We start from the raw sequence: 18,883 nt of genomic DNA, 5'->3' as shown, positions 1-18,883 counted from the left end.
TCTTCCAAACGGTTGGAAAATGAGTTTTCCTTATGCAGTGAAAAAAATTGTACCGTAGCTTAAGCTGAATTTAACTTATAAGTGTTTTTCTGTGACCTTGTTTCATGCATTATCAGGAGCCATCAGTCGGAGAAAATGAAACCCGCTACGTGGCTGTGGAGTTTGCGGATGTGTTCGATTACGCTGCGGGTGGAAGCCGTTTAGTCGTCGAAGACGAAAGAGTAATCAAAGCTGGACATCTTTTAATAGTTGGTGTTGAAGAAGTTCACGATAAAGGCTTCAGTATTTTCTCGTCCTGCCTCCAGTCATTATCTCCAAGCTCGGAACCCCATACAATAAAAATTCGTACGAAAATCTCCTTCTCCAAATGGTTGTTTTCGTGTTCCTGTAAAGCTGGCAAAGGGTAGCGCAAACACGTCATGGCTGTTTTGTATCATTTGCTTAAGTATGTTTTATTTTATTTCTTTATTATTGCACATTTTGCACCAAGTTGGACTGTTTCACACTTTTTCAAAAGTGCGAAAATGTGTATGTGAATACTTGGAGAGTAGAAGTTCGACAAGGTGAAATGGAGGCTACAAATACGGGAGGTTTTTGTAGGTTCTATCTTTAGCCGTAGTCGTTGGATCCAGTCTAGATACCGCGATTTGTCCGTTTTCGGAGGGAAGGCATGAAAAGAAATTCCGGGGCGATATCTCTGCTTACATCCGGGGACGGCTGTAAGCAGAGATATCGCGACAATACGGCTTTTGAATTTTGCAGATTGTTCGGAGTCAGCTTCAAGCAAATTTCGTCCGACTTGCATGTTCTCCGGGCAATTTGCGCAGCTTTTGACGTCCATATTTCACACGTTCTAAGGAAAATATTTTGAAAAATATTAGAGCACTGATTGAATAGACGCCAGATCTTTGTATTTTAGGTATTTTATGAACACTAAGCGGATATTTTTATATCAAATTTCATTAATTCGGTTTACCTCTCTCGCAGGTAGATTGACAGAGGGTGTACTTCAACGGCTTTTTTTCACTACTAAATGACAATTAATTTTGGTTCGGAGCATCGAAACAGCTAAGAAAAACTATTTTTCAACAATTTCCACTAATTGTAAGATAAACACGGTACAAGTTTTCGAGAAATTAGTATATTAATTACAGAGATAATATGCAACGGTTTGTTTACATATTTTTCACTCACACGCGAAACTTTCATAGGTGGCGACACCGTACCTTCGATGACGCGAATAATGTGCCAAATTCGATGTGGTATATATCTAAGGGTGGGTTTAGACTAGTGATATATTCATGTGAAGAAATATGATGAGATTTATAGAAATCGCATCAACCGTTTACACTAGCGAGAACTTCTATAATGAATATATTCATATTTTCGATTAATTTATTCACCTGAAGTAGAACTGCATCCAACTTTAGTGATTTCTCACAAGTTAGAAATTCACAAGATATAGATCTTCCTAACGCTCTTCGCTTTCTTTGATGGGGCTCACGCTGGTCACGAGGGTCTCTTATTCGAATACGTTGCCAAATATGATAACCGCGTTCAACACATGAAACAGCATTATTTCTACAAAAAAAGAACGAATTGCGTAACACAGTGCCAAATATTTTAAAAATAATTGAGCATTTACCTATTTTTACTGGAAATCCCAATGGAAGCTGCATAGTGAAAAAATCTCTCAGTTTAGCCACATGCGAATTGATCATTGTGGATCAAAATTGGTAGTACTTGTTCTTCAAATTTAATAAGAAATTCTCCACTCAGCCACATACCGAGCCGGAAGTCAGCAGCACCTGCTCGTCGTTTTAATCTAGTGACAGCGGAACATCAAATCTGCCGGATGAAAACCCTTGTTATTTATAATATTCCTAACATCTTTCACATATCTAACTACGAAATTAATCTAAAATAGCAAAGGTTCGTAACGCTGTCGACCGGTTTCGAAACCGGCACCAAATCGTCTTCATTATTGCCACTATTGACCGCCTTTACCAATGGATCTTTACCTTTGTCTACTTCCTTCCTTTGGCGGATTGCTTGATTGCCGATCGAATGCTCCAACTGCGCTTCTAATGATTGCCTCCGCGCTGACAATACGACCAGAATTAAAGATGTTACTGCTTGATGTGACGCTCCAAGTTCGAGCGGAGGCAGCATGTACCGATCCAGCAACGAAGCGCCATGAAGCAAATTTACCACGCAAACTGACTCTCTCCATCATCCTCAGACGCGGATTTTCTGTTGTTGAGCTCCGTGAAGTCGTGATTTGCGGAGGAAATTGTGTAGCAAATAGGACACATATCGCTCCGATCCTTCGATGGAAGGATTAGTGGGCTGCTGTCGGTGGTAGTGATGGTAATGGTTTTCGATGGGTTCCGTCGCCAAGAACTGCTGTAAAATTAATGTCGTAACGCTGTGTTTGAAATTGTGGAACTTTCGTCGTAGCATCCGTTGTCCGAATCGGTGCTGGTAGTCTTTTTAGCTGTTGATTGCTCAGTGTGAAACGGTTGTTGTTGGTCCTCGCTGCTGACGGTACGATTGGCCCAACTGATATCCATCGTTTCCTGGAAAAACGAATCCATCGAGAGGCGGTCCATTGCTGCTTTTGGTTGCGATCTGCGGATAATAGAATAAGGGGAAAAATCGAACGATAATCGGATCATCAATCAATTGTGCACGGCGACATCCGCCGTTTTTGGCCTCTATACGATTTATTACAGACATCGTAAAAAAAACAAATGGCGCAAAATATTTTCGTGAAATGTTTATTATAGCCTCACGAATCGCCATTTTTATATATGAGTATATATGTTTGTAGAAATAATAATTGTTTGATTGATTTGTGTTGGGAGTGGAATATGAATGTTTAAAATGGCACAGATTGATGTTTGGTGAAAACTGCTCCGATGTGGGTTCGAACTCCGGTCGTCTGGATTATCATCCACCAGCTATCTCGCGCGGCTATCTGCAATTTAATTCAACAGCGGTTAAAACTTTCGAGTGCATCAGCATTTCATTGACATTTCAATATGATGTAATATGTCCTTTATTAGGATCTAATATGATTTACTGTTTCATGATTTTCTTCAGCATGCAACACGATTTTCTACAGTACTGAATCGATTTAAATTATACGCTTATACGTCACACAAACTGCATCAGCGTAATATACGCATATGATGCGGATTAAATATATTTTACGACAATGTACATCATAAAATTGATGTTTATTATACCGATATGCGACTTAATTTGATAATGGTATATAAAATCGAGTTTTTACATTTTATGCGATTTCAAATATACACGATACATGCTTTGATTGATATTATATGCGATTATGATTTATTCGGATTTCTTGTAAGACTTGGCACGTGCAAAATTATACGATTTAATGTTTGCTGGGTATTTATATTAGATCGCAATTCAATTTCAACATAATCGCTATTATAGTCGGTTAAAGTTGCAATTTCATCCAAACAAATTCGAAAAGCATTTGCCATGTATGTACACGGCCTCCACTTTTGCATGCATATGCAGGTAGGCGCATTATATGCCAACCAAATTTTAGGGCATATGATGTTATATATACGCTTGTTACGCGATTTAATGTTTGCTGGGGGGTTGTATGTCTGTCCATGATATAACTGACAACGTATAAACCCGGCTTTACGCTGAAATGTCTAGTGGAGCTATTTTCCGCATGGCGGCGTCATTTTTATCTAGAAGATTAATTGCACGAAATTATGTAAGTGTGTGTTGCTACAAAATATTAGTATCCATCGAGCTGCATTCCAAAGGTGCACATAAGCTTTCAAGTTAATAGCGGAAACCAAACAAATAAAGTTTTCAAATTTTTGAAATTATAACATTTGATAATTCGATACGTGAAAAAAAAACTTCAGTGGAATCTAGTTTATGTGCAGTGCTCAAATTGCTATCTACAACGGATAATTTACCGTATGCAAGCTACGAGATTTCGATATTCTTTTTTGTTTGCAAGCAAGCTGTAGCAATCAACATTTCGCCCTCCAGCTGAATAAGAAATCAAACATTGCGTGTCGTGTGCAAGTGAATGTTCGTGAAAAAGTCAATCGCTCGGTTACAAATTAATATAGAAGCTTGCATAGACTAAGCATATTCCTTTATCGTCATGCCGGGAGAAGCTTGGCCGCGCACTGCGCTAGAAATTCTTCTCAAGTTATACAAAGAGCACCAGATTCTGTATGATATGCGTCACCCAAAATATTATAACAAGATTGAGCGGCAAAAGGCACTGATAAATATGATTGACTTGATAGAAGATCATCGTCCTGGGACTAACGTGAATGATGTTATTAGGAAGATTCAGACGATGCGTACCCAGTTCGGCCAGGAGTTGGGCAAGGTTAGACGGGCGAAGGCGAAGGGTAAAGAGCACGTCCCTACAATATGGTGGTACAAATATTTATCCTTTTTGCGATCTCACGTCAAGCGGAGATCGTCGGTCGACGACAATGATAAAGATGACTACAATTCATCAACTACACAACATTCAGATGCGGAATATGAAAACTATGCGGAGGAGACGTATGAACAGTATGAACTCGAAAACGATGGAAGTTCTGAGGTTGTTTATGAAATTCAAGCATCTACACCGGCAAACGGTATGTTGAATTCGATGAACTACTGTGTCTCATCCTACATATAGTTTATTTTGTGACACTGTCTCTTACTTTTAACTGCCCAGGTATCAAAACGGATTTTAGTGGAGAAACAAAGTTGATGCTAAAACACGAAGCCGGCACTGCGTCTTCGCCGACCAACGGTTCGTCCAAGGAGACCATCTACGAGATAACGAATAACAACACATTGGTCTCGAAGCGGAAAATCGAAGTTATATCCACAGAGGAATTGCCTCCATTGGAAAAGATGCCACGGAAGGAAGGTACCACCGAGGGTGACATTTCCCCCACAAGCACTAGCAAAAAGACCGAGATGTTCGAAATTACCGTTGAATCAGATCGGGCGCGTAGCATCGGCAAATTTGTCTCATCGCAGATTGCTTCAATCAAGAACGACTATTTGTTTTATTCGACCCAGATGGAAGTACTGGAAATCATTAACAAAGCACAGTTAAAACAATTGCAAATAGATAAAGATTCTAAGAAGTGATGGTACATCGTTCTGGAAAATGTAGTTTAAGTTCCTATTTTCACGAACGATATTTCAATGTAAATAAAAAAGTTGATGGGTCTGGGTCTAGGGGCACGGACGGGATCTTGACAAAGGACTGTGATTGTGTGTAGTAATTGCATTTGAATTGAGTATTTTCGTTGTTTGGAATCTATATTTTTTCTCCTTTGATACATCAAATGGAAGCCCTGAAAAAAACTTTTCCTGTATGAACTTGTATCTTAACCCTTTGCGGTCGGAATTAATTTCCCTAAAAAGAGATCCTTTCATCTTTCCACGCAAATAATATTTTGTTTACCTATCCGAGTACCGTTACCTATTGTTCATAGAAACTCCATATACAATTGTGAAAAAGTTTACTAGACATTAGAAGTCGTTTAGAAAAGTTTAAACTATATCGTTAAATAAAGTATTCGGTATGATTCCTTACCGTGATGGCTGAGAGCAGACAAACGACCGCAAAGGGTTAAACGTGTTAGATGAGATAACGTGGTAGAATCGAGAACCATATTCTATTCAAAAATTTACACAAAAATACCATTAACACGTTTTAAAGCGACTCTATGGAAATTTTTAAACGTATAAGAGCCATTGTTTCTTATCGTTGTGAAAGTTATTTTCGTTCGAAAGGGAATGCTTAAAAGCTTATATGCTTATATTAGTTACCTTTATTATCATATGTTATACTGTCAGTCACCGGTGACTGGAGCAGCCTGAGCGAAAACTCTGTGTCAGTCACCGCGGTGACTGACGTGGCAGTCAACGTGTTGAAGCTATTACCAAGGCGCCTAGAAGTATACCTAAGGTGGGCCAACTTGCTAAAACCAAGACGGGTCTATGGTACTAGGTGAGGCCGTTTCGTCACTAAGTTGGTAGGGGAGCGGTATATGAAAACAGCACGGAAGAAAGTAGAAGGGGAATTATTTGCTTGTAGCGTGAAAGAGACAGACTGATCACCAGCGAGCTTCGGCAATAGCGTATTGTGTTTTGTTTACAAACAAAACACAGTAGACTTCCAAGAAGGTTTTAGTGGTTGGCAAGGTGGGCAAGTTGGCCCACCTTAGGATATACTTCTACGCGCCTTGGCTAAAACCTAAGACGCTAAAACCACTCTTCAGCCATCTTGGAAGTCTACTGTGTTTTGTTTGTAAACAAAACACAATACGCTTGAGCCCAAGCTCGCTCGTGATCAGTCTGTCTCTTTCACACTTCAAGCAAATAATTCCCCTTCTGCTTTCTTCCGTAGTGTTTTCATATACCCCTCCCCTAACCAACTTAGTGACAAAACGGCCTCACCTTATGTTATACTTCTATGCGCCTTGGCTATTACTACCCTTTTCTTCTGTTTATTGAACTATGCAGAAGGAGGCAATGAATCATCATTTATCATTTTTAAACAAAAGTCTAAATAGTAAGGATCTACATAAATATAAGCCTAAGTTAAATAAATCTATGACTACAGAAATATATTATAGATGAAAAAGGCATTTTGTCCTTCGTTTCCACCTTGTCCGGAACGTTGGTTGGAGAGGGTTATAATAACTTTATAGCCAGGTTATAGATTGTGAGTATTCTATGGCCATGAGTGCTCTCTTGGGAAGTTCGTGCAGCTGCTGTAGTGAAATAATCTCATTGGGTGCTAAGTTCTGATTATGTATAGGAAAGAGAAAGGAGAATGAGCATTTGCCGAAGTGGAAGTGAAGCGGGCTTCTAAGGAACACATATATGGGAACATAATATTAAGATCGCGACAACTCTCAAGCTATCATAATCTGATATGCGTAAGTATACCCTTTCTTTTCGAATTTCTATATCAGCAGCCAGTTAATTGCATTTTTACACAACCGCACAACATGCTCGATATTATGACATCCTGGACCACAACTACACAAATTGTAGTAGCAAAGCCTACACGATAGAGACGTGAATTGAGCACGAATTGATTGAACTTTGGAGATAATAGAGTAAAACGATCTTCCGAGATCATCCCTCCATTGATTCTGGCAACTTATAAATGCATGTTTGTCCGAAAAATGGAGGATAACTAGTGATACGCATCAATTTATCGCCCATAATCTGGCATATTTCGTTCATTAAGCATGTTGTTTGCATAATTTCGGGCGTTTTTATTGCTTTGGTATGCTAAGTACAACAAAATATGTTGCCTGTTACATATTGCACATTGCAGCTTGCTTATTGCTCCATTGTGCGAGCCGTACCGTCTCGCCAAATAAAATCCTGTGCGATTTCTTGCAAAGTTCGTTTCATCGAAACATGACTCGAAATCAATGTCAGAACGAATATCGTTTCGAATGTGGTGAATATCAATTTGATGCTTTTGATATTCAAAGTATAAATTACAACGAAGTTATGAACCCCACTCAATGCTGCATTCATTCATCATAGCAAATTTGTTCATGCATCAGCGATATGAACAAAATGAACTCGTTCGTTATTGTCATTAATATCTAAGACAAGACCAGACAACTGGCTTCTTACTCTTCTTCGTCGTCCAAAAACGAAGCCAGAGCTGCCAAATATTATAAAATATCGGATTTTTCAAATTTCTATTTTAATGAATCGTAACATTTGGTTGGTGCGAATTCAATGATTATTGCATATTTTCAAATAGACAATCTCAAAAATATGCTTTAAAAGGATAAAATAAATCTTTTAAATACCCATATCTATAATATAATCGTTTCCAAAACAAATTTGGGATTTTTTTAGCAAATAAATCTAATCTGACAACCGTTACAGCGTTATGCAGATTCTCATTGTCTGAACCAAAACATTCTATCTTATTATATGAGCAGGAATACAACCAAAACAACGTTAGGAAGCCATTTTATTCATACAAAACGTAATTCAAAAATAAAAATGAAGTGTAAAGCCTTAAATTGTGAGCGAAGGACGGATACTCATCCTGAGTATAAATTTTATCGGTTCCCTCAAGACAAAAATATTCGGAAAGAATGGATTCGATTTTGCGTGAACAGTGAATTAGAAGTTCCATTCTTTGAAATCAAATCAAGCACAAGAATATGTAGCGTAAGTATTAAAAACTAATTCTAAAACATATCCTAATACTAGTATATATACAGGCTCATTTTGTTGATGGGAAATACAATGAAAATGGAGTTACGAAAATTCCGACCTTAGCTGCATCCGCGAATGAGGAATGGGAAGAGATACAAAGTATTGAGAACAATTATGATTTGGTTGACGTATATGAAGGAGATAAACAACTACAGGAAGAAATATTTCGTTTGAAACATCAAATTTCCAAGCTGAAAAGGTAGTGTGTCAAAAAATATGTTATTTTCTAATATTTTATATTGATGTAACCGTTAATAGAATTGTAAAACAATGGAAGAAAAAATGCGGATATCTAACCTGAGAATTCGTGGAAAACAACCCTTGAAGAAGCTTTTCAGAGAAGATCAAATTAAGCTATTAACAGGAGAGGTTAAAAAAGTGAAACGTTGGTCCAATGAAACGATTACGGAAAATTTACAAATTCGGTTTGCATGTCAAGGTGGATACGACAAGCTTATTCAAAAAGGCTTCCCGTTCCCATCCACGAGGACTCTACTACGCCAAATTGAAGGAGTTCGTTTCAGTCCTGGTATGTAATTATAATCATATGTCTCATCGCATGTTAATATATGAAATGATATTTTGTAGGTATTCTTGAAGATATATTCGAGCTGCTACAACATAAAGTCTCCACAATGTCGGTTGAAGAAAAGGACTGCGGATTGGTTCTAGACGAAATGAGCATAGACGAGGCAAATGAGTTTTGCCAAAATACGAAGCAGTTTGTTGGAACAACAACGCTTCCTATGTCCCAAACTTTAGCCTGTAAAGCTTTGGTATTCATGCTAGTTGGAATCGCAGCGCGCTGGAAACAGGTGGTTGCTTTCGAGTACACCGGCAACTCTATACAAAAAGAGTTTTTGAAGAATGCTGTATTGTCTGCAGTTTCAAGAGCAGAGGGAATCAGTTTGCGTGTCCATTTTATAACAACAGATTCCGGGTCCGAAAACCAGCGCATGTGGAAGGATTTGGGGATCGATATTCGTCGCAAAAATGAGACATTAAATGCTGCGATACCTCATCCAAACGCTGAGAACAGAATGCTAGAGATCATACCCGATCCCGTACACGTATTTAAAAATACAGTACATGGCTGGTTGAACAATGTCTACCTGAAAGTTCCGGATTGGTATGTTCGTGAAAAAAAGCTAACATCCAATATTGTTCATCGAGACCATTTAACCACAATCGTGAACTCCGAAATAAACAACACGTTGCGGCTTTGTCACAGACTAACGGCCTCGGATGTGTGCTTTGACAACAGAACATCTTCAATAGATAAAATGAAAGTATGCAACGCAACAAAATATTGCAACAGGACGGTGGCTGCAGCATTGAAGTTTCATGCGGAAATACGAGAATTACCGGAGCTTCTTACTACCGCATGCTTCATAGAAGACTTTGCTCGATGGTTCGAGCTTATCAATAATAGGGCAGAAGAAAAAGTATTTTGTTTGAATGATCCTATGAAATATGACGAGGATATCGCTCATCTGAAGACCATGGTGCGGTTAATGTATGATCTCCAAGTAGGACACGGACATTGGAAACCATGGCAAACAAGTGTAATCGTTTGCACGAATGCAATTGTGAGGTTGACAGATCGGCTTTTGCATGAAGGACACCCACAAATATTTACATCGCGGTTCGTCCAAGATTGTCTGGAGAGTCTTTTCTCATTGATTCGTGCAAAGCAACCACGCCCAACTCCATTGCAATTCAGCAATAACTTGAAAATTGTGACTCTTTCGCAATACATGACCGTAGTACCGAATGCTTCGTATACAGCCGATACACAACAACATCTTATTGGATTGATAGATTTGCTATCAAAGCGGCGTGAAGAATGTTCAGCCCAGAAATTGATGGACAATGAAGCAGCATCGACATCATATCGAATTTCAGCTTCATCTAATTCTAGTGATAATGTGGATGATATGAATATTGAATTCGACTATGAGTACACCGTCGATGAAGCGAAAACTTTTCTCGACAGAACAGAACAAAATTCGTTGTTCTATATAGCTGGTTTCATCATCAAAAAAATTATTCAGCGGGAAAGAACATGTCAGCAGTGTAACAAGAGATTGGTAGTCAGCAAAACACAACCTAGATTGTATCAACCGTCTCTTTTTTCATATTTGCGAGCTACAGCTTCTAACTCTCCCATCTGCATAGTGAATGATGAGACTTTTAATTTCTTCTTAGCAATGGAAATTCTATTCCGAAATATGAAATCGCATTTGGAACCTAACGAAGCTGATTTGCCGAAGAAAATGGCAGGAGAAATGTATGTTTTGCCATCCACTTTATTCCATTGTGAAAAAACAAGGAATGACATTATAAAAAAATTTATATCTTTTCGTTTCAAAAGCGGAGAAAACAAAAAAACAAGGAAACGAAAATTTGATAGCAGGAGCATGGCATGGTAGAAATAAAATATATTAGTATCAGAAACCAAATAGATTATTATTAAACTAAACTTATGTCCATTTCCATTTTAGTGTTGTCCGAAAACTCATTTTTTCCACTTTTTCCCAAAAATGACTTTTTCAAAAAATCATAACTTTTGAACCTCTGAACCGATTCAGATGATCAATAAATCTAATTGAAGCCAATGAGGTAGATTTTTAATAGAAAAAATATTGAAAAAAGTATTGAACTTGGAAAGAGGGTTCTAGAGAGGTGTTTTTTTCGTTTTAGAGTCATTATTTTGTAAATTTAACATGTTTTAAGTCTTCGTTCAATATTCTTATGTGACTAGACTAGACCTATGCGACTAGAATCCTATCTTTCCGGTAAGTGTGATATTTTTTCAAAAAAGATTGGCTTATTGGCTTCAATTTAATATGTCGATCATCTCAATCAGTTCAGTAGTTCAAATGTAATAAATTTTTGCAAAAAATTATTTTTGGATAAGAGTGGAAAAATGATTTTACGGACGACCGGTTAACTTTGAAAAGTCACTCAAAAACACAAAAAAGCCTATCTGATATCGAGATATGTTATGTAATAAATCCTCAGCTTTCAAGAAAAAACATAAAATATAAAAACATAAAAACAAAATACATAAAAATAACAAAAAACAACTACAATCAATAGTTACGAAAACAAAATTCGATTTCTTGGCAAGCCTAATATTTTTCCAAAAAAGATTAATTGGCTTCAATTTGATATATCGATCATCTAAATCGGTTCAGTGATTCAAAAGTTATGAATTTTTAAAAAAGGCACTTTTAGGAAAAAGTTGAAAAAAATGATTTTTCGGACCACCCTAAAATAAGAAAAGGTCACCCTAACGAAAAAATAAAAAATACGGGTCTAATATTTTGCAATAAAGAAAGAAACTACCACTTTTCATGGAAATCTGAGGAGCACTATATCGGTTTGACATGAAATGGATGTATATATATATATATATATATATATATATATATATATATATATATATATATATATATAAATTTTTCAATTCAATCAAAATATAGTAACAAAATAATTAGGTAAAACGTGTATACAATTCCTTCACATTTCCTCTAAACTAAGTATCGTAATATCAATTAAATTCATTTTTTTTCTAAATTCAATACAAACCCAACGTAATTTATTTTTATTGGCAACACTGGAAAAATCGACTTTGTTTACAAAATTTATCGAAATCGACCAATCAGAAATCAGAACGACTGACAGAAATTTGGTCCGTAAAAGACCCCCTATTGTCTGATCTTATCTTAGGTATAACCTGGACTCGAAGTGTGTAGGACACGATTCACTTATACACTCTCAACTATGACATCTTATCTTTGATGAAAAGCAGCGATCGCAAAGAAATTCATAACAAGTGTTTTTTTGTTGTTGCAAATATTACGTGTTTCACTATTTTTTCAAAAAATACGTCAATAATACGTGAGATAGAAAAGTTAGTGAACCATTAACGTTAAAGGCTTTTCGGAATTAGTACCCTGAATGTGTTGTTTCTGTGCAGCTTTTTGAAACTGGTCTTTATACGGCGGCTCGACTGCGAAGGAATATATTTATATAATATTTTCATTTTCAGACAACCCTATGGCCCGATGAGTAGCACCCGGCTCGAGTTCAACCCGAATTATGAAAACATATCCCACAAATTATCATTTCATCGATTTCCAATGAATATGACCATTCGAAAGAAATGGCTCCGATTCTTCGGACAGGACTTAAACAGCAATACTAAAAACATGTGCATTTGCAATGTACATTTGCACACAAAACAGTTTATTTTTAGCTGTTTCTACTGTCAGAACGATTATCATGCCTCGGGAAGTCAAAACCGGACGGCTCGCTGAAAGGTTTTGATTGACATCAAGCAAGAGTTGAATCCAGTAAAAACATCCGTAACATCCGCGGCCCAGCTTTCTAATGGGACTAAACAAAAATATCCCGAGAGGGATATTCCATCAAAGGAGATCGGGTGCAGCATCACCAACATCTCTAATGAAAAACCTAGCGATTCGGCCGGTTCTGATGGCCTAATTCAAACACTGCGGCAGGAGATATCGGAGAGCTATCTGAGCTATTCGGAGAGAATCCAGTAAAAACATCCGTAACATCCACAGAGTCGGTCCAGCTTTCTAATGGGACTAAACAAGAATATTCCGAGAGGGATATTCCGTCAAAGGAGATCGGGTGCAGCAACATCAACAGCTCTAATGAAAAACCTAGCGATTCGGCCGGTTCTGGTGGTCTAATTCAAGCACTGCGGCAGGAGATATCGGAGAGCTTCAGGAAGCTAAAATCCGAATTACCGAACCATAATTTACCCTATGACCCATAAAAGGAAATCCAATGCGTAGCACCGTATGAACGAGTTGGCGGTCAATCGATTAATCCATTGTAACGAGCACTGCGTGGCAAGTAGCACCGTCTTGTTAAAAACACATATCATTGATGTTAAGATCTCCCAAATCTGGCCAAAAATAGTCTTCATCGCGATAGCGCTTTCCATTGACGGTAACATGGTCGGTCGTTCTCATCGACGAAGGAATACGGCCCAACCACACCAAGCAATATTTTTTTGGAAATGCAATGATGTTTCTTGAAGCACATGTGGGTTTGCATCTGATCAATAACGCATATTTTGCTTGTTGACAAAGCAATTTTGCCAGAAATGAGCCTTATCGCTGAGGATGATTTTGTGGATGTTCATAACTTCGGTTGACGTCCTAGTTGATGATTAGCATTTACTTTTGTTTCATTCTTGCTGTAACTAGCAACCCTACAATCACTTTATTTTAGAACAAGAGAAACTAACTAACGAACTAAGATCGAATAAAGATTAAGCAGAGCTCAGGATACGCTCATAATATTAATTTCCGTGTTTTACGTATAATTATTCTGAATTTTCTCTCCGAACTTTCGTTAACTAAAAGTGATGAAAACCATCATTCTCTTCAGGATTCGCCAGAATCCAATCGAAGAAGTTTCGGCGCTCCATTTGATCAAGTGGCTTTAATTATTGAATCAATTTGAACTTGTAAGTCTTTTCGCGAAAAACGTCCAATGAGGTTTGAGGGCTGTCCAATTCTTAAAAAACGCTGTGCAGTTGACTGATTTGAGTCATTTCGGATGAATTCATTTGCGGCTGCGATATTTTCGTTGCTTCGTGCGGCTTCTCATTGGCACGGGAACATCCAACAGCGAAAATGTAGACTCAATTTTGATCACTAAACAATGCATAGCCTGCCGGCTGGGACGATTATTACGGCTGAAAATTCCAGTATGCGCTCACCGACTCCGAATTTCGGTAGTAATCTATATATACAGCCATTCCATGCCATAAAAATGAAACACAAATTTCTGCATAACTCGAAAACTAATCAAACAAATGGTAGAAAACTTGCCTTGTGAAGGTTTTAAGGTGCAATAAATGTTTCTATGGTGATTAGATACCCCTTTCCTCCTCTCTAAGGGGAAGGGGTCTGCCATACAAATGAAACTAAGACGCGAATGACGATATCGTTAAAGCGTCTATAATAATAAAAAAAAAATACAAATGAAACATAAACTTCTGCATAACCCGAGAACTCATCAAGCGAATGGAGCCAAATTTGGGATGTTCACGGACACTTCAAATCTTACGATTCATTCGTTTCTGAAATGATTTTGACTAACGTTTTGAAATTGACAGATCATTAAAATGTGTTAATGGTTTGTTCACATGAAGACACCAAACTATCAAGTCGCTAATGGACGACCCTTTTATATGTCAACTCACCTTGGCCCCCAATATGTTCTCGGACTTGAGTGGTGTCTTGGTATGTCGAATTAGAAGTAACTTACTGTATCATGAGATTATCGAATGATAATCTATAATCAGAAGCGACTGTAAATTGAAATTTAGTTGAACTACTTGCTACTTGGTGGCGTCACAGTCTTTTGAATGATTGTTTAGATGCATTCATTGAAATATTGTAGAGGTGTAAATGTCACTTGCATACTTTTTCATAAGACTGATGAATTTATGTTTAGGTGTGAATATAAAAAGATTTTGCTAGACCTAATGTAGTGTATTGATTGGTGAAAAAATAGATACATCTTTTGTATTTTTCTATACAAGTAAGAAATATGAAGCTAGTTTAAAAGAATAATTCACCGTATGCAAGTAGCGAGACTATTTTGACCAGCCATTTTGTTTGCAAGCAAGCAATAGCAATCAACTTTCGCTCCTACGTGAGGAAAAAAAAAATCACGAAAGCTATTTGTCGTGTGCAAGTGAATGTTCATGAGAAAGACCAGGTCCTCGCTATTGCATCTTGACATAGAACGTTGCGTCCAAGAAGAGCAATCGAGCATCGTTATGGCTGGAGAAAGCTGGAAGCGTCCGGCACTGGAGATTCTCCTGAAATTGTATAAGGAGCATCCGATACTGTATGATATGCGTCATCCGAAATACTACAATAAAAATGAGCGTCAGAAGACATTGATGAGAATAATTGACTTATTGGAGGATCATCGTCCCGGAACCACCATGAACGATATCCTCAAAAAGATCCAAACAATGCGTACTCAGTTTGGCCAGGAGCTGAATAAATTTCGAAAGACACACAAGACGGGTGGCGAATATACGCCAACCGTTTGGTGGTATAACTATTTATCCTTTTTGCGATCACATATTAAGCCTAGGTCCGCGATGACCGATGATAAGGATTATGAAGAAGATTATAACTCATCTGCCACACATAATTCGGATGGAGAATACGAATACACAGCGGATGAATCATATGTGGTCGACAATGAAGGCTCTTCTGAAGTTGTCTATGAAATTCAAAGTACAGAGGAGAGAGGTAAATAAAATGCGATCAGAAGTCGTAAAACCATTGTACATTTTTCATCCTTATTCTAGATACTAAAGCAGATTTCGGCGGAGAAACAAATTTGTTGCATAAACACGATGGTGCTGCACCTACAATGATAAATGGATCGTCAAAAGGAGAGATCATTTATGAAATTACTAACACCAACACGATCGTTCCCAAGCGTAAAATTGATGTGATCGAGACGGAGGAATTGACACCAAAGGCAAAAGTACACAAACAAAGTGCTTCAGAAGAGACCGTTTTACCGGCAAGTGCTACTAAAAAGCCTGAGGTTTATGAAATCGTGTTAGAAACAGATCGAGCGCGCAGTCTTGGCCAGTTCGTTACAGCACAGATTGCAATGATCAAGGACGATTATCTGTTTTACTCGACACAGATGGAAGTGCTGAGTGCCATCAACAAATCGCAGCTGAAACAGTTGCAAATGGATAAGGAAAATAATTAGCAATTACTCGAGTTTGTACATGATGAAATATTGATTTTAATGAATATGTTTTAATTGTTTAGCTTATTAAACGAACAGAATTATCCCTGAATATCTCGCTTGTGAATTTATTGTAAGATTCAAAAACTTTCATTTTCCTTCGTTTTTCGCAGTTAAATGTTTCCGATTTTTTTTCTGTTGAGTGTGAATCATTGCGTCCATTGTTTTGTACTATTGTTGTATGCCCCATGTTTTCTACTTAGCTTCAAGGAATAGACTGAAAGTTCCAGCGAGTAGGTACTAATCAGAAATAATCTATCTAATGAAATTTATAGTCTTGATCGGCGACACATACCAAATCTCCATGGGCTCCAGAATAGTAAATGTTCCGAGGTTTCGCTTTTGCATTGCAAAAGCGACAAATATCATCTTGTACGAAACCTATGTTCCGAAGATGGTATTTGCCCGGACAGTGTCCTGTTATAAGGCCAGTAAACATGCTCAGGTCTTTATTATTAAGACTCAGCAATTGTTGAGTAATTTTAATACTTTACTTATTTTTTTTGACTGGTTATGTTGACAGTCATCAAGTTGACCATTGGATTTTCCAGTCTTCCTATGTTTTCAGCTCACTCTTCAACACGAAATCAGAAATTCCACAGAATGTTTCTGGACTAGTGAAGGGGGAGTTAAGCCGCATCTGGCAAGTCCATCTGCTTGTTCATTTCCCTCTATACCGCTGTTGCCAGGAATCCAGTACGATTGTACCGATCTTATCTGACGTAGTTGCCATAAAATGAAAAATTTCCAGACTATTTAGAAGAGCATTTGAAAGCATTTAGAGCTTTAAGTGTCGCTTGACAGATATTATGCAGATGTTAGCATGTCTGTTTTTTTAGGTAGACATTTATACATTCATTATTGCAGCAATTTCTGTCTGAAAAACTGTTGGCCAGTTCCCCATAGCTACAGAAATTTTCATTTTGTTAACATACAATCCAACAGTTCTGATACCCATATTCCACCCATCAGTAGAGAAGATGATTGAGCAGCACTGAGACCACCCTCATCCCATACTGAACGAGAAAGTTCGATCACTCATCACCACATTACGATCATAATCAGTCCTAGGTTCCAATCAAGTGTTACCGGACCCCTCGGTGTCAAACGCTCCCACAACAGCTATTCTGTGAACGGGTGAAATAGGCCTGTGGTAGGTTCGTTGTGGAGACAAATAAATATATAGGGATAGAGAAATCGAGAGAAACAATAGAACTGTCAAAACTTTGCAAAAAATAAACAGAAGAAACTTGAAGAATTGAACGATTGTCTTACAAAAAAATTAAAAGGTGAACAGGAAAAGAATAAATTATTATCGCTACATTTACAAAAGTAAAGTAGCGGATATTTAGAAAAGGCTGGAAGACAGGAGAAAGCACTAAACGAATTTAAAGATCTGTTACTTCACGGGTCGCGGTAAAAAAATAGATGGTAGTCGCTTTTCCAAATTCGTAGTGTCCTTTTATTGTTCAATGTTCGGATCACTTTGAATTCCTGTTCATAATACAATGTTTTATGTTTAGGATAAGCTTTAGATAAATCTTGTCTTACGTTTAGTGCTTCCTCCTATCTTTCAGCCTTTTCTAAATATCCGCTAACTGTCTGTTCCGGTCTCTGATTAATCGTGTTTCTATTAAACGTATGTTTTGAATGTGATGTGATGTTCCAATGTATTTTGATTATATTGATTTCTTACCACGTATTCAATATTTTCCGTACTAATTATCCGCACTGTTTAGAATAAGTATTTTTAGAATAAGAATAATTGTATAAGTTTCTAAAAACAATTCATAATTAGTTTATGTAGAAAAAGAATATAGATTAAGTAAATACCTCATATAAGTATAGTTTTAAGTATACTTTTGTGAATGTAGCGATACGAATTTACTCTTTTCCTATTCACCTTTTAACTTTTTTTGTAAGACAATCCAGGGTGTCGACTCAAAATCCGAAAATAAATTTCCTGATATTCCCTGATTTTCCCTTAACTTTTCAGAAAAATTGCAGATGTAGACTAGTAATTAAATTCTCTAAAAGTACTTTTTAGGAGCTACAGCCCAAAAAAATAAAGTTAGCTTAAACAATGAAATTTAAGAACGTCTGTCGATATTTTATAATAAATTAATTGTTTGTGAATTTTTAATTGAATTTAACGACGACTGGTGAGGGTCTTAAAAGATTTAAAAAAATGGATTTACTAATACAGTTCAAAGTTATCCTGAAGGACTCTCAAATACTAGTACAGAATGAGACATTTTCATTTTGATTTGGATCAATTGCATGAAACTGTTACGATTTTAACGAAATGTTTTATCTCTTTTGGATTCCTTCTGTACTTCTGTACTTCTGTAAAATTTTCCCCGTTTTGTCTCCAGAGATTCCACTTTTGTTTCCCGTAGCCATTTTATTAACTTTGATTCATATGACGATAAAAAGAGCCTAACATCTTTATTGAAGCTATCCGTCCAAAATGAAGTATAGCATCATACACTTGTCGCATAGCACAACCGTTTCCTCCCACATATTTTCATAAAAACTTTCGCTAGTGGAAAAGCCCTCTCAACGTTGGGGTTTCTAATGAGAGACAGAAGACCGTTTTGGGTAGAACTTTCGTAAACCTGTCCTTTCCAAAAATGGTTCAGTCGTTCATTTTTCGGATCATAATGAGCAAACTTGTTTATGTTGCTAGCAATATTGTTTCAATGATAAATCTGTTGGAGCTCCACTGATACGACCAATATCCGTCAAATATCAG

At 37.3% G+C, this 18,883-nt stretch overlaps 2 protein-coding genes across 2 annotated transcripts; both read left to right on the top strand.

The window, feature by feature from the left end:
* The first annotated feature begins 3,773 nt into the window (after positions 1–3,773).
* Positions 3,774–6,545, top strand: LOC129778569 (uncharacterized). The gene is made up of 2 exons (XM_055785538.1): positions 3,774–4,661; positions 4,745–6,545. The coding sequence occupies exons 1-2, from the start codon at positions 4,169–4,171 to the stop codon at positions 5,167–5,169; spliced, it is 918 nt and encodes a 305-aa protein (XP_055641513.1). The 5' UTR covers positions 3,774–4,168; the 3' UTR covers positions 5,170–6,545.
* Positions 6,546–14,741: 8,196 nt separating this feature from the next.
* LOC129778568 (uncharacterized) lies at positions 14,742–16,198 on the top strand. Its single transcript, XM_055785537.1, has 2 exons — positions 14,742–15,611; positions 15,671–16,198. Exons 1-2 carry the CDS (start codon positions 15,044–15,046, stop codon positions 16,087–16,089), a joined length of 987 nt encoding a protein of 328 aa, XP_055641512.1. The 5' UTR covers positions 14,742–15,043; the 3' UTR covers positions 16,090–16,198.
* Positions 16,199–18,883: the final 2,685 nt, after the last annotated feature.

This window comes from Toxorhynchites rutilus, chromosome 3, assembly GCF_029784135.1.
Source record: "Toxorhynchites rutilus septentrionalis strain SRP chromosome 3, ASM2978413v1, whole genome shotgun sequence".
Taxonomy (NCBI): Eukaryota; Metazoa; Arthropoda; class Insecta; order Diptera; family Culicidae; genus Toxorhynchites; species Toxorhynchites rutilus.
The sequence above is the reverse complement of the archived record's forward strand: the minus strand, read 5'-3'. Positions and strand labels throughout refer to the sequence as shown.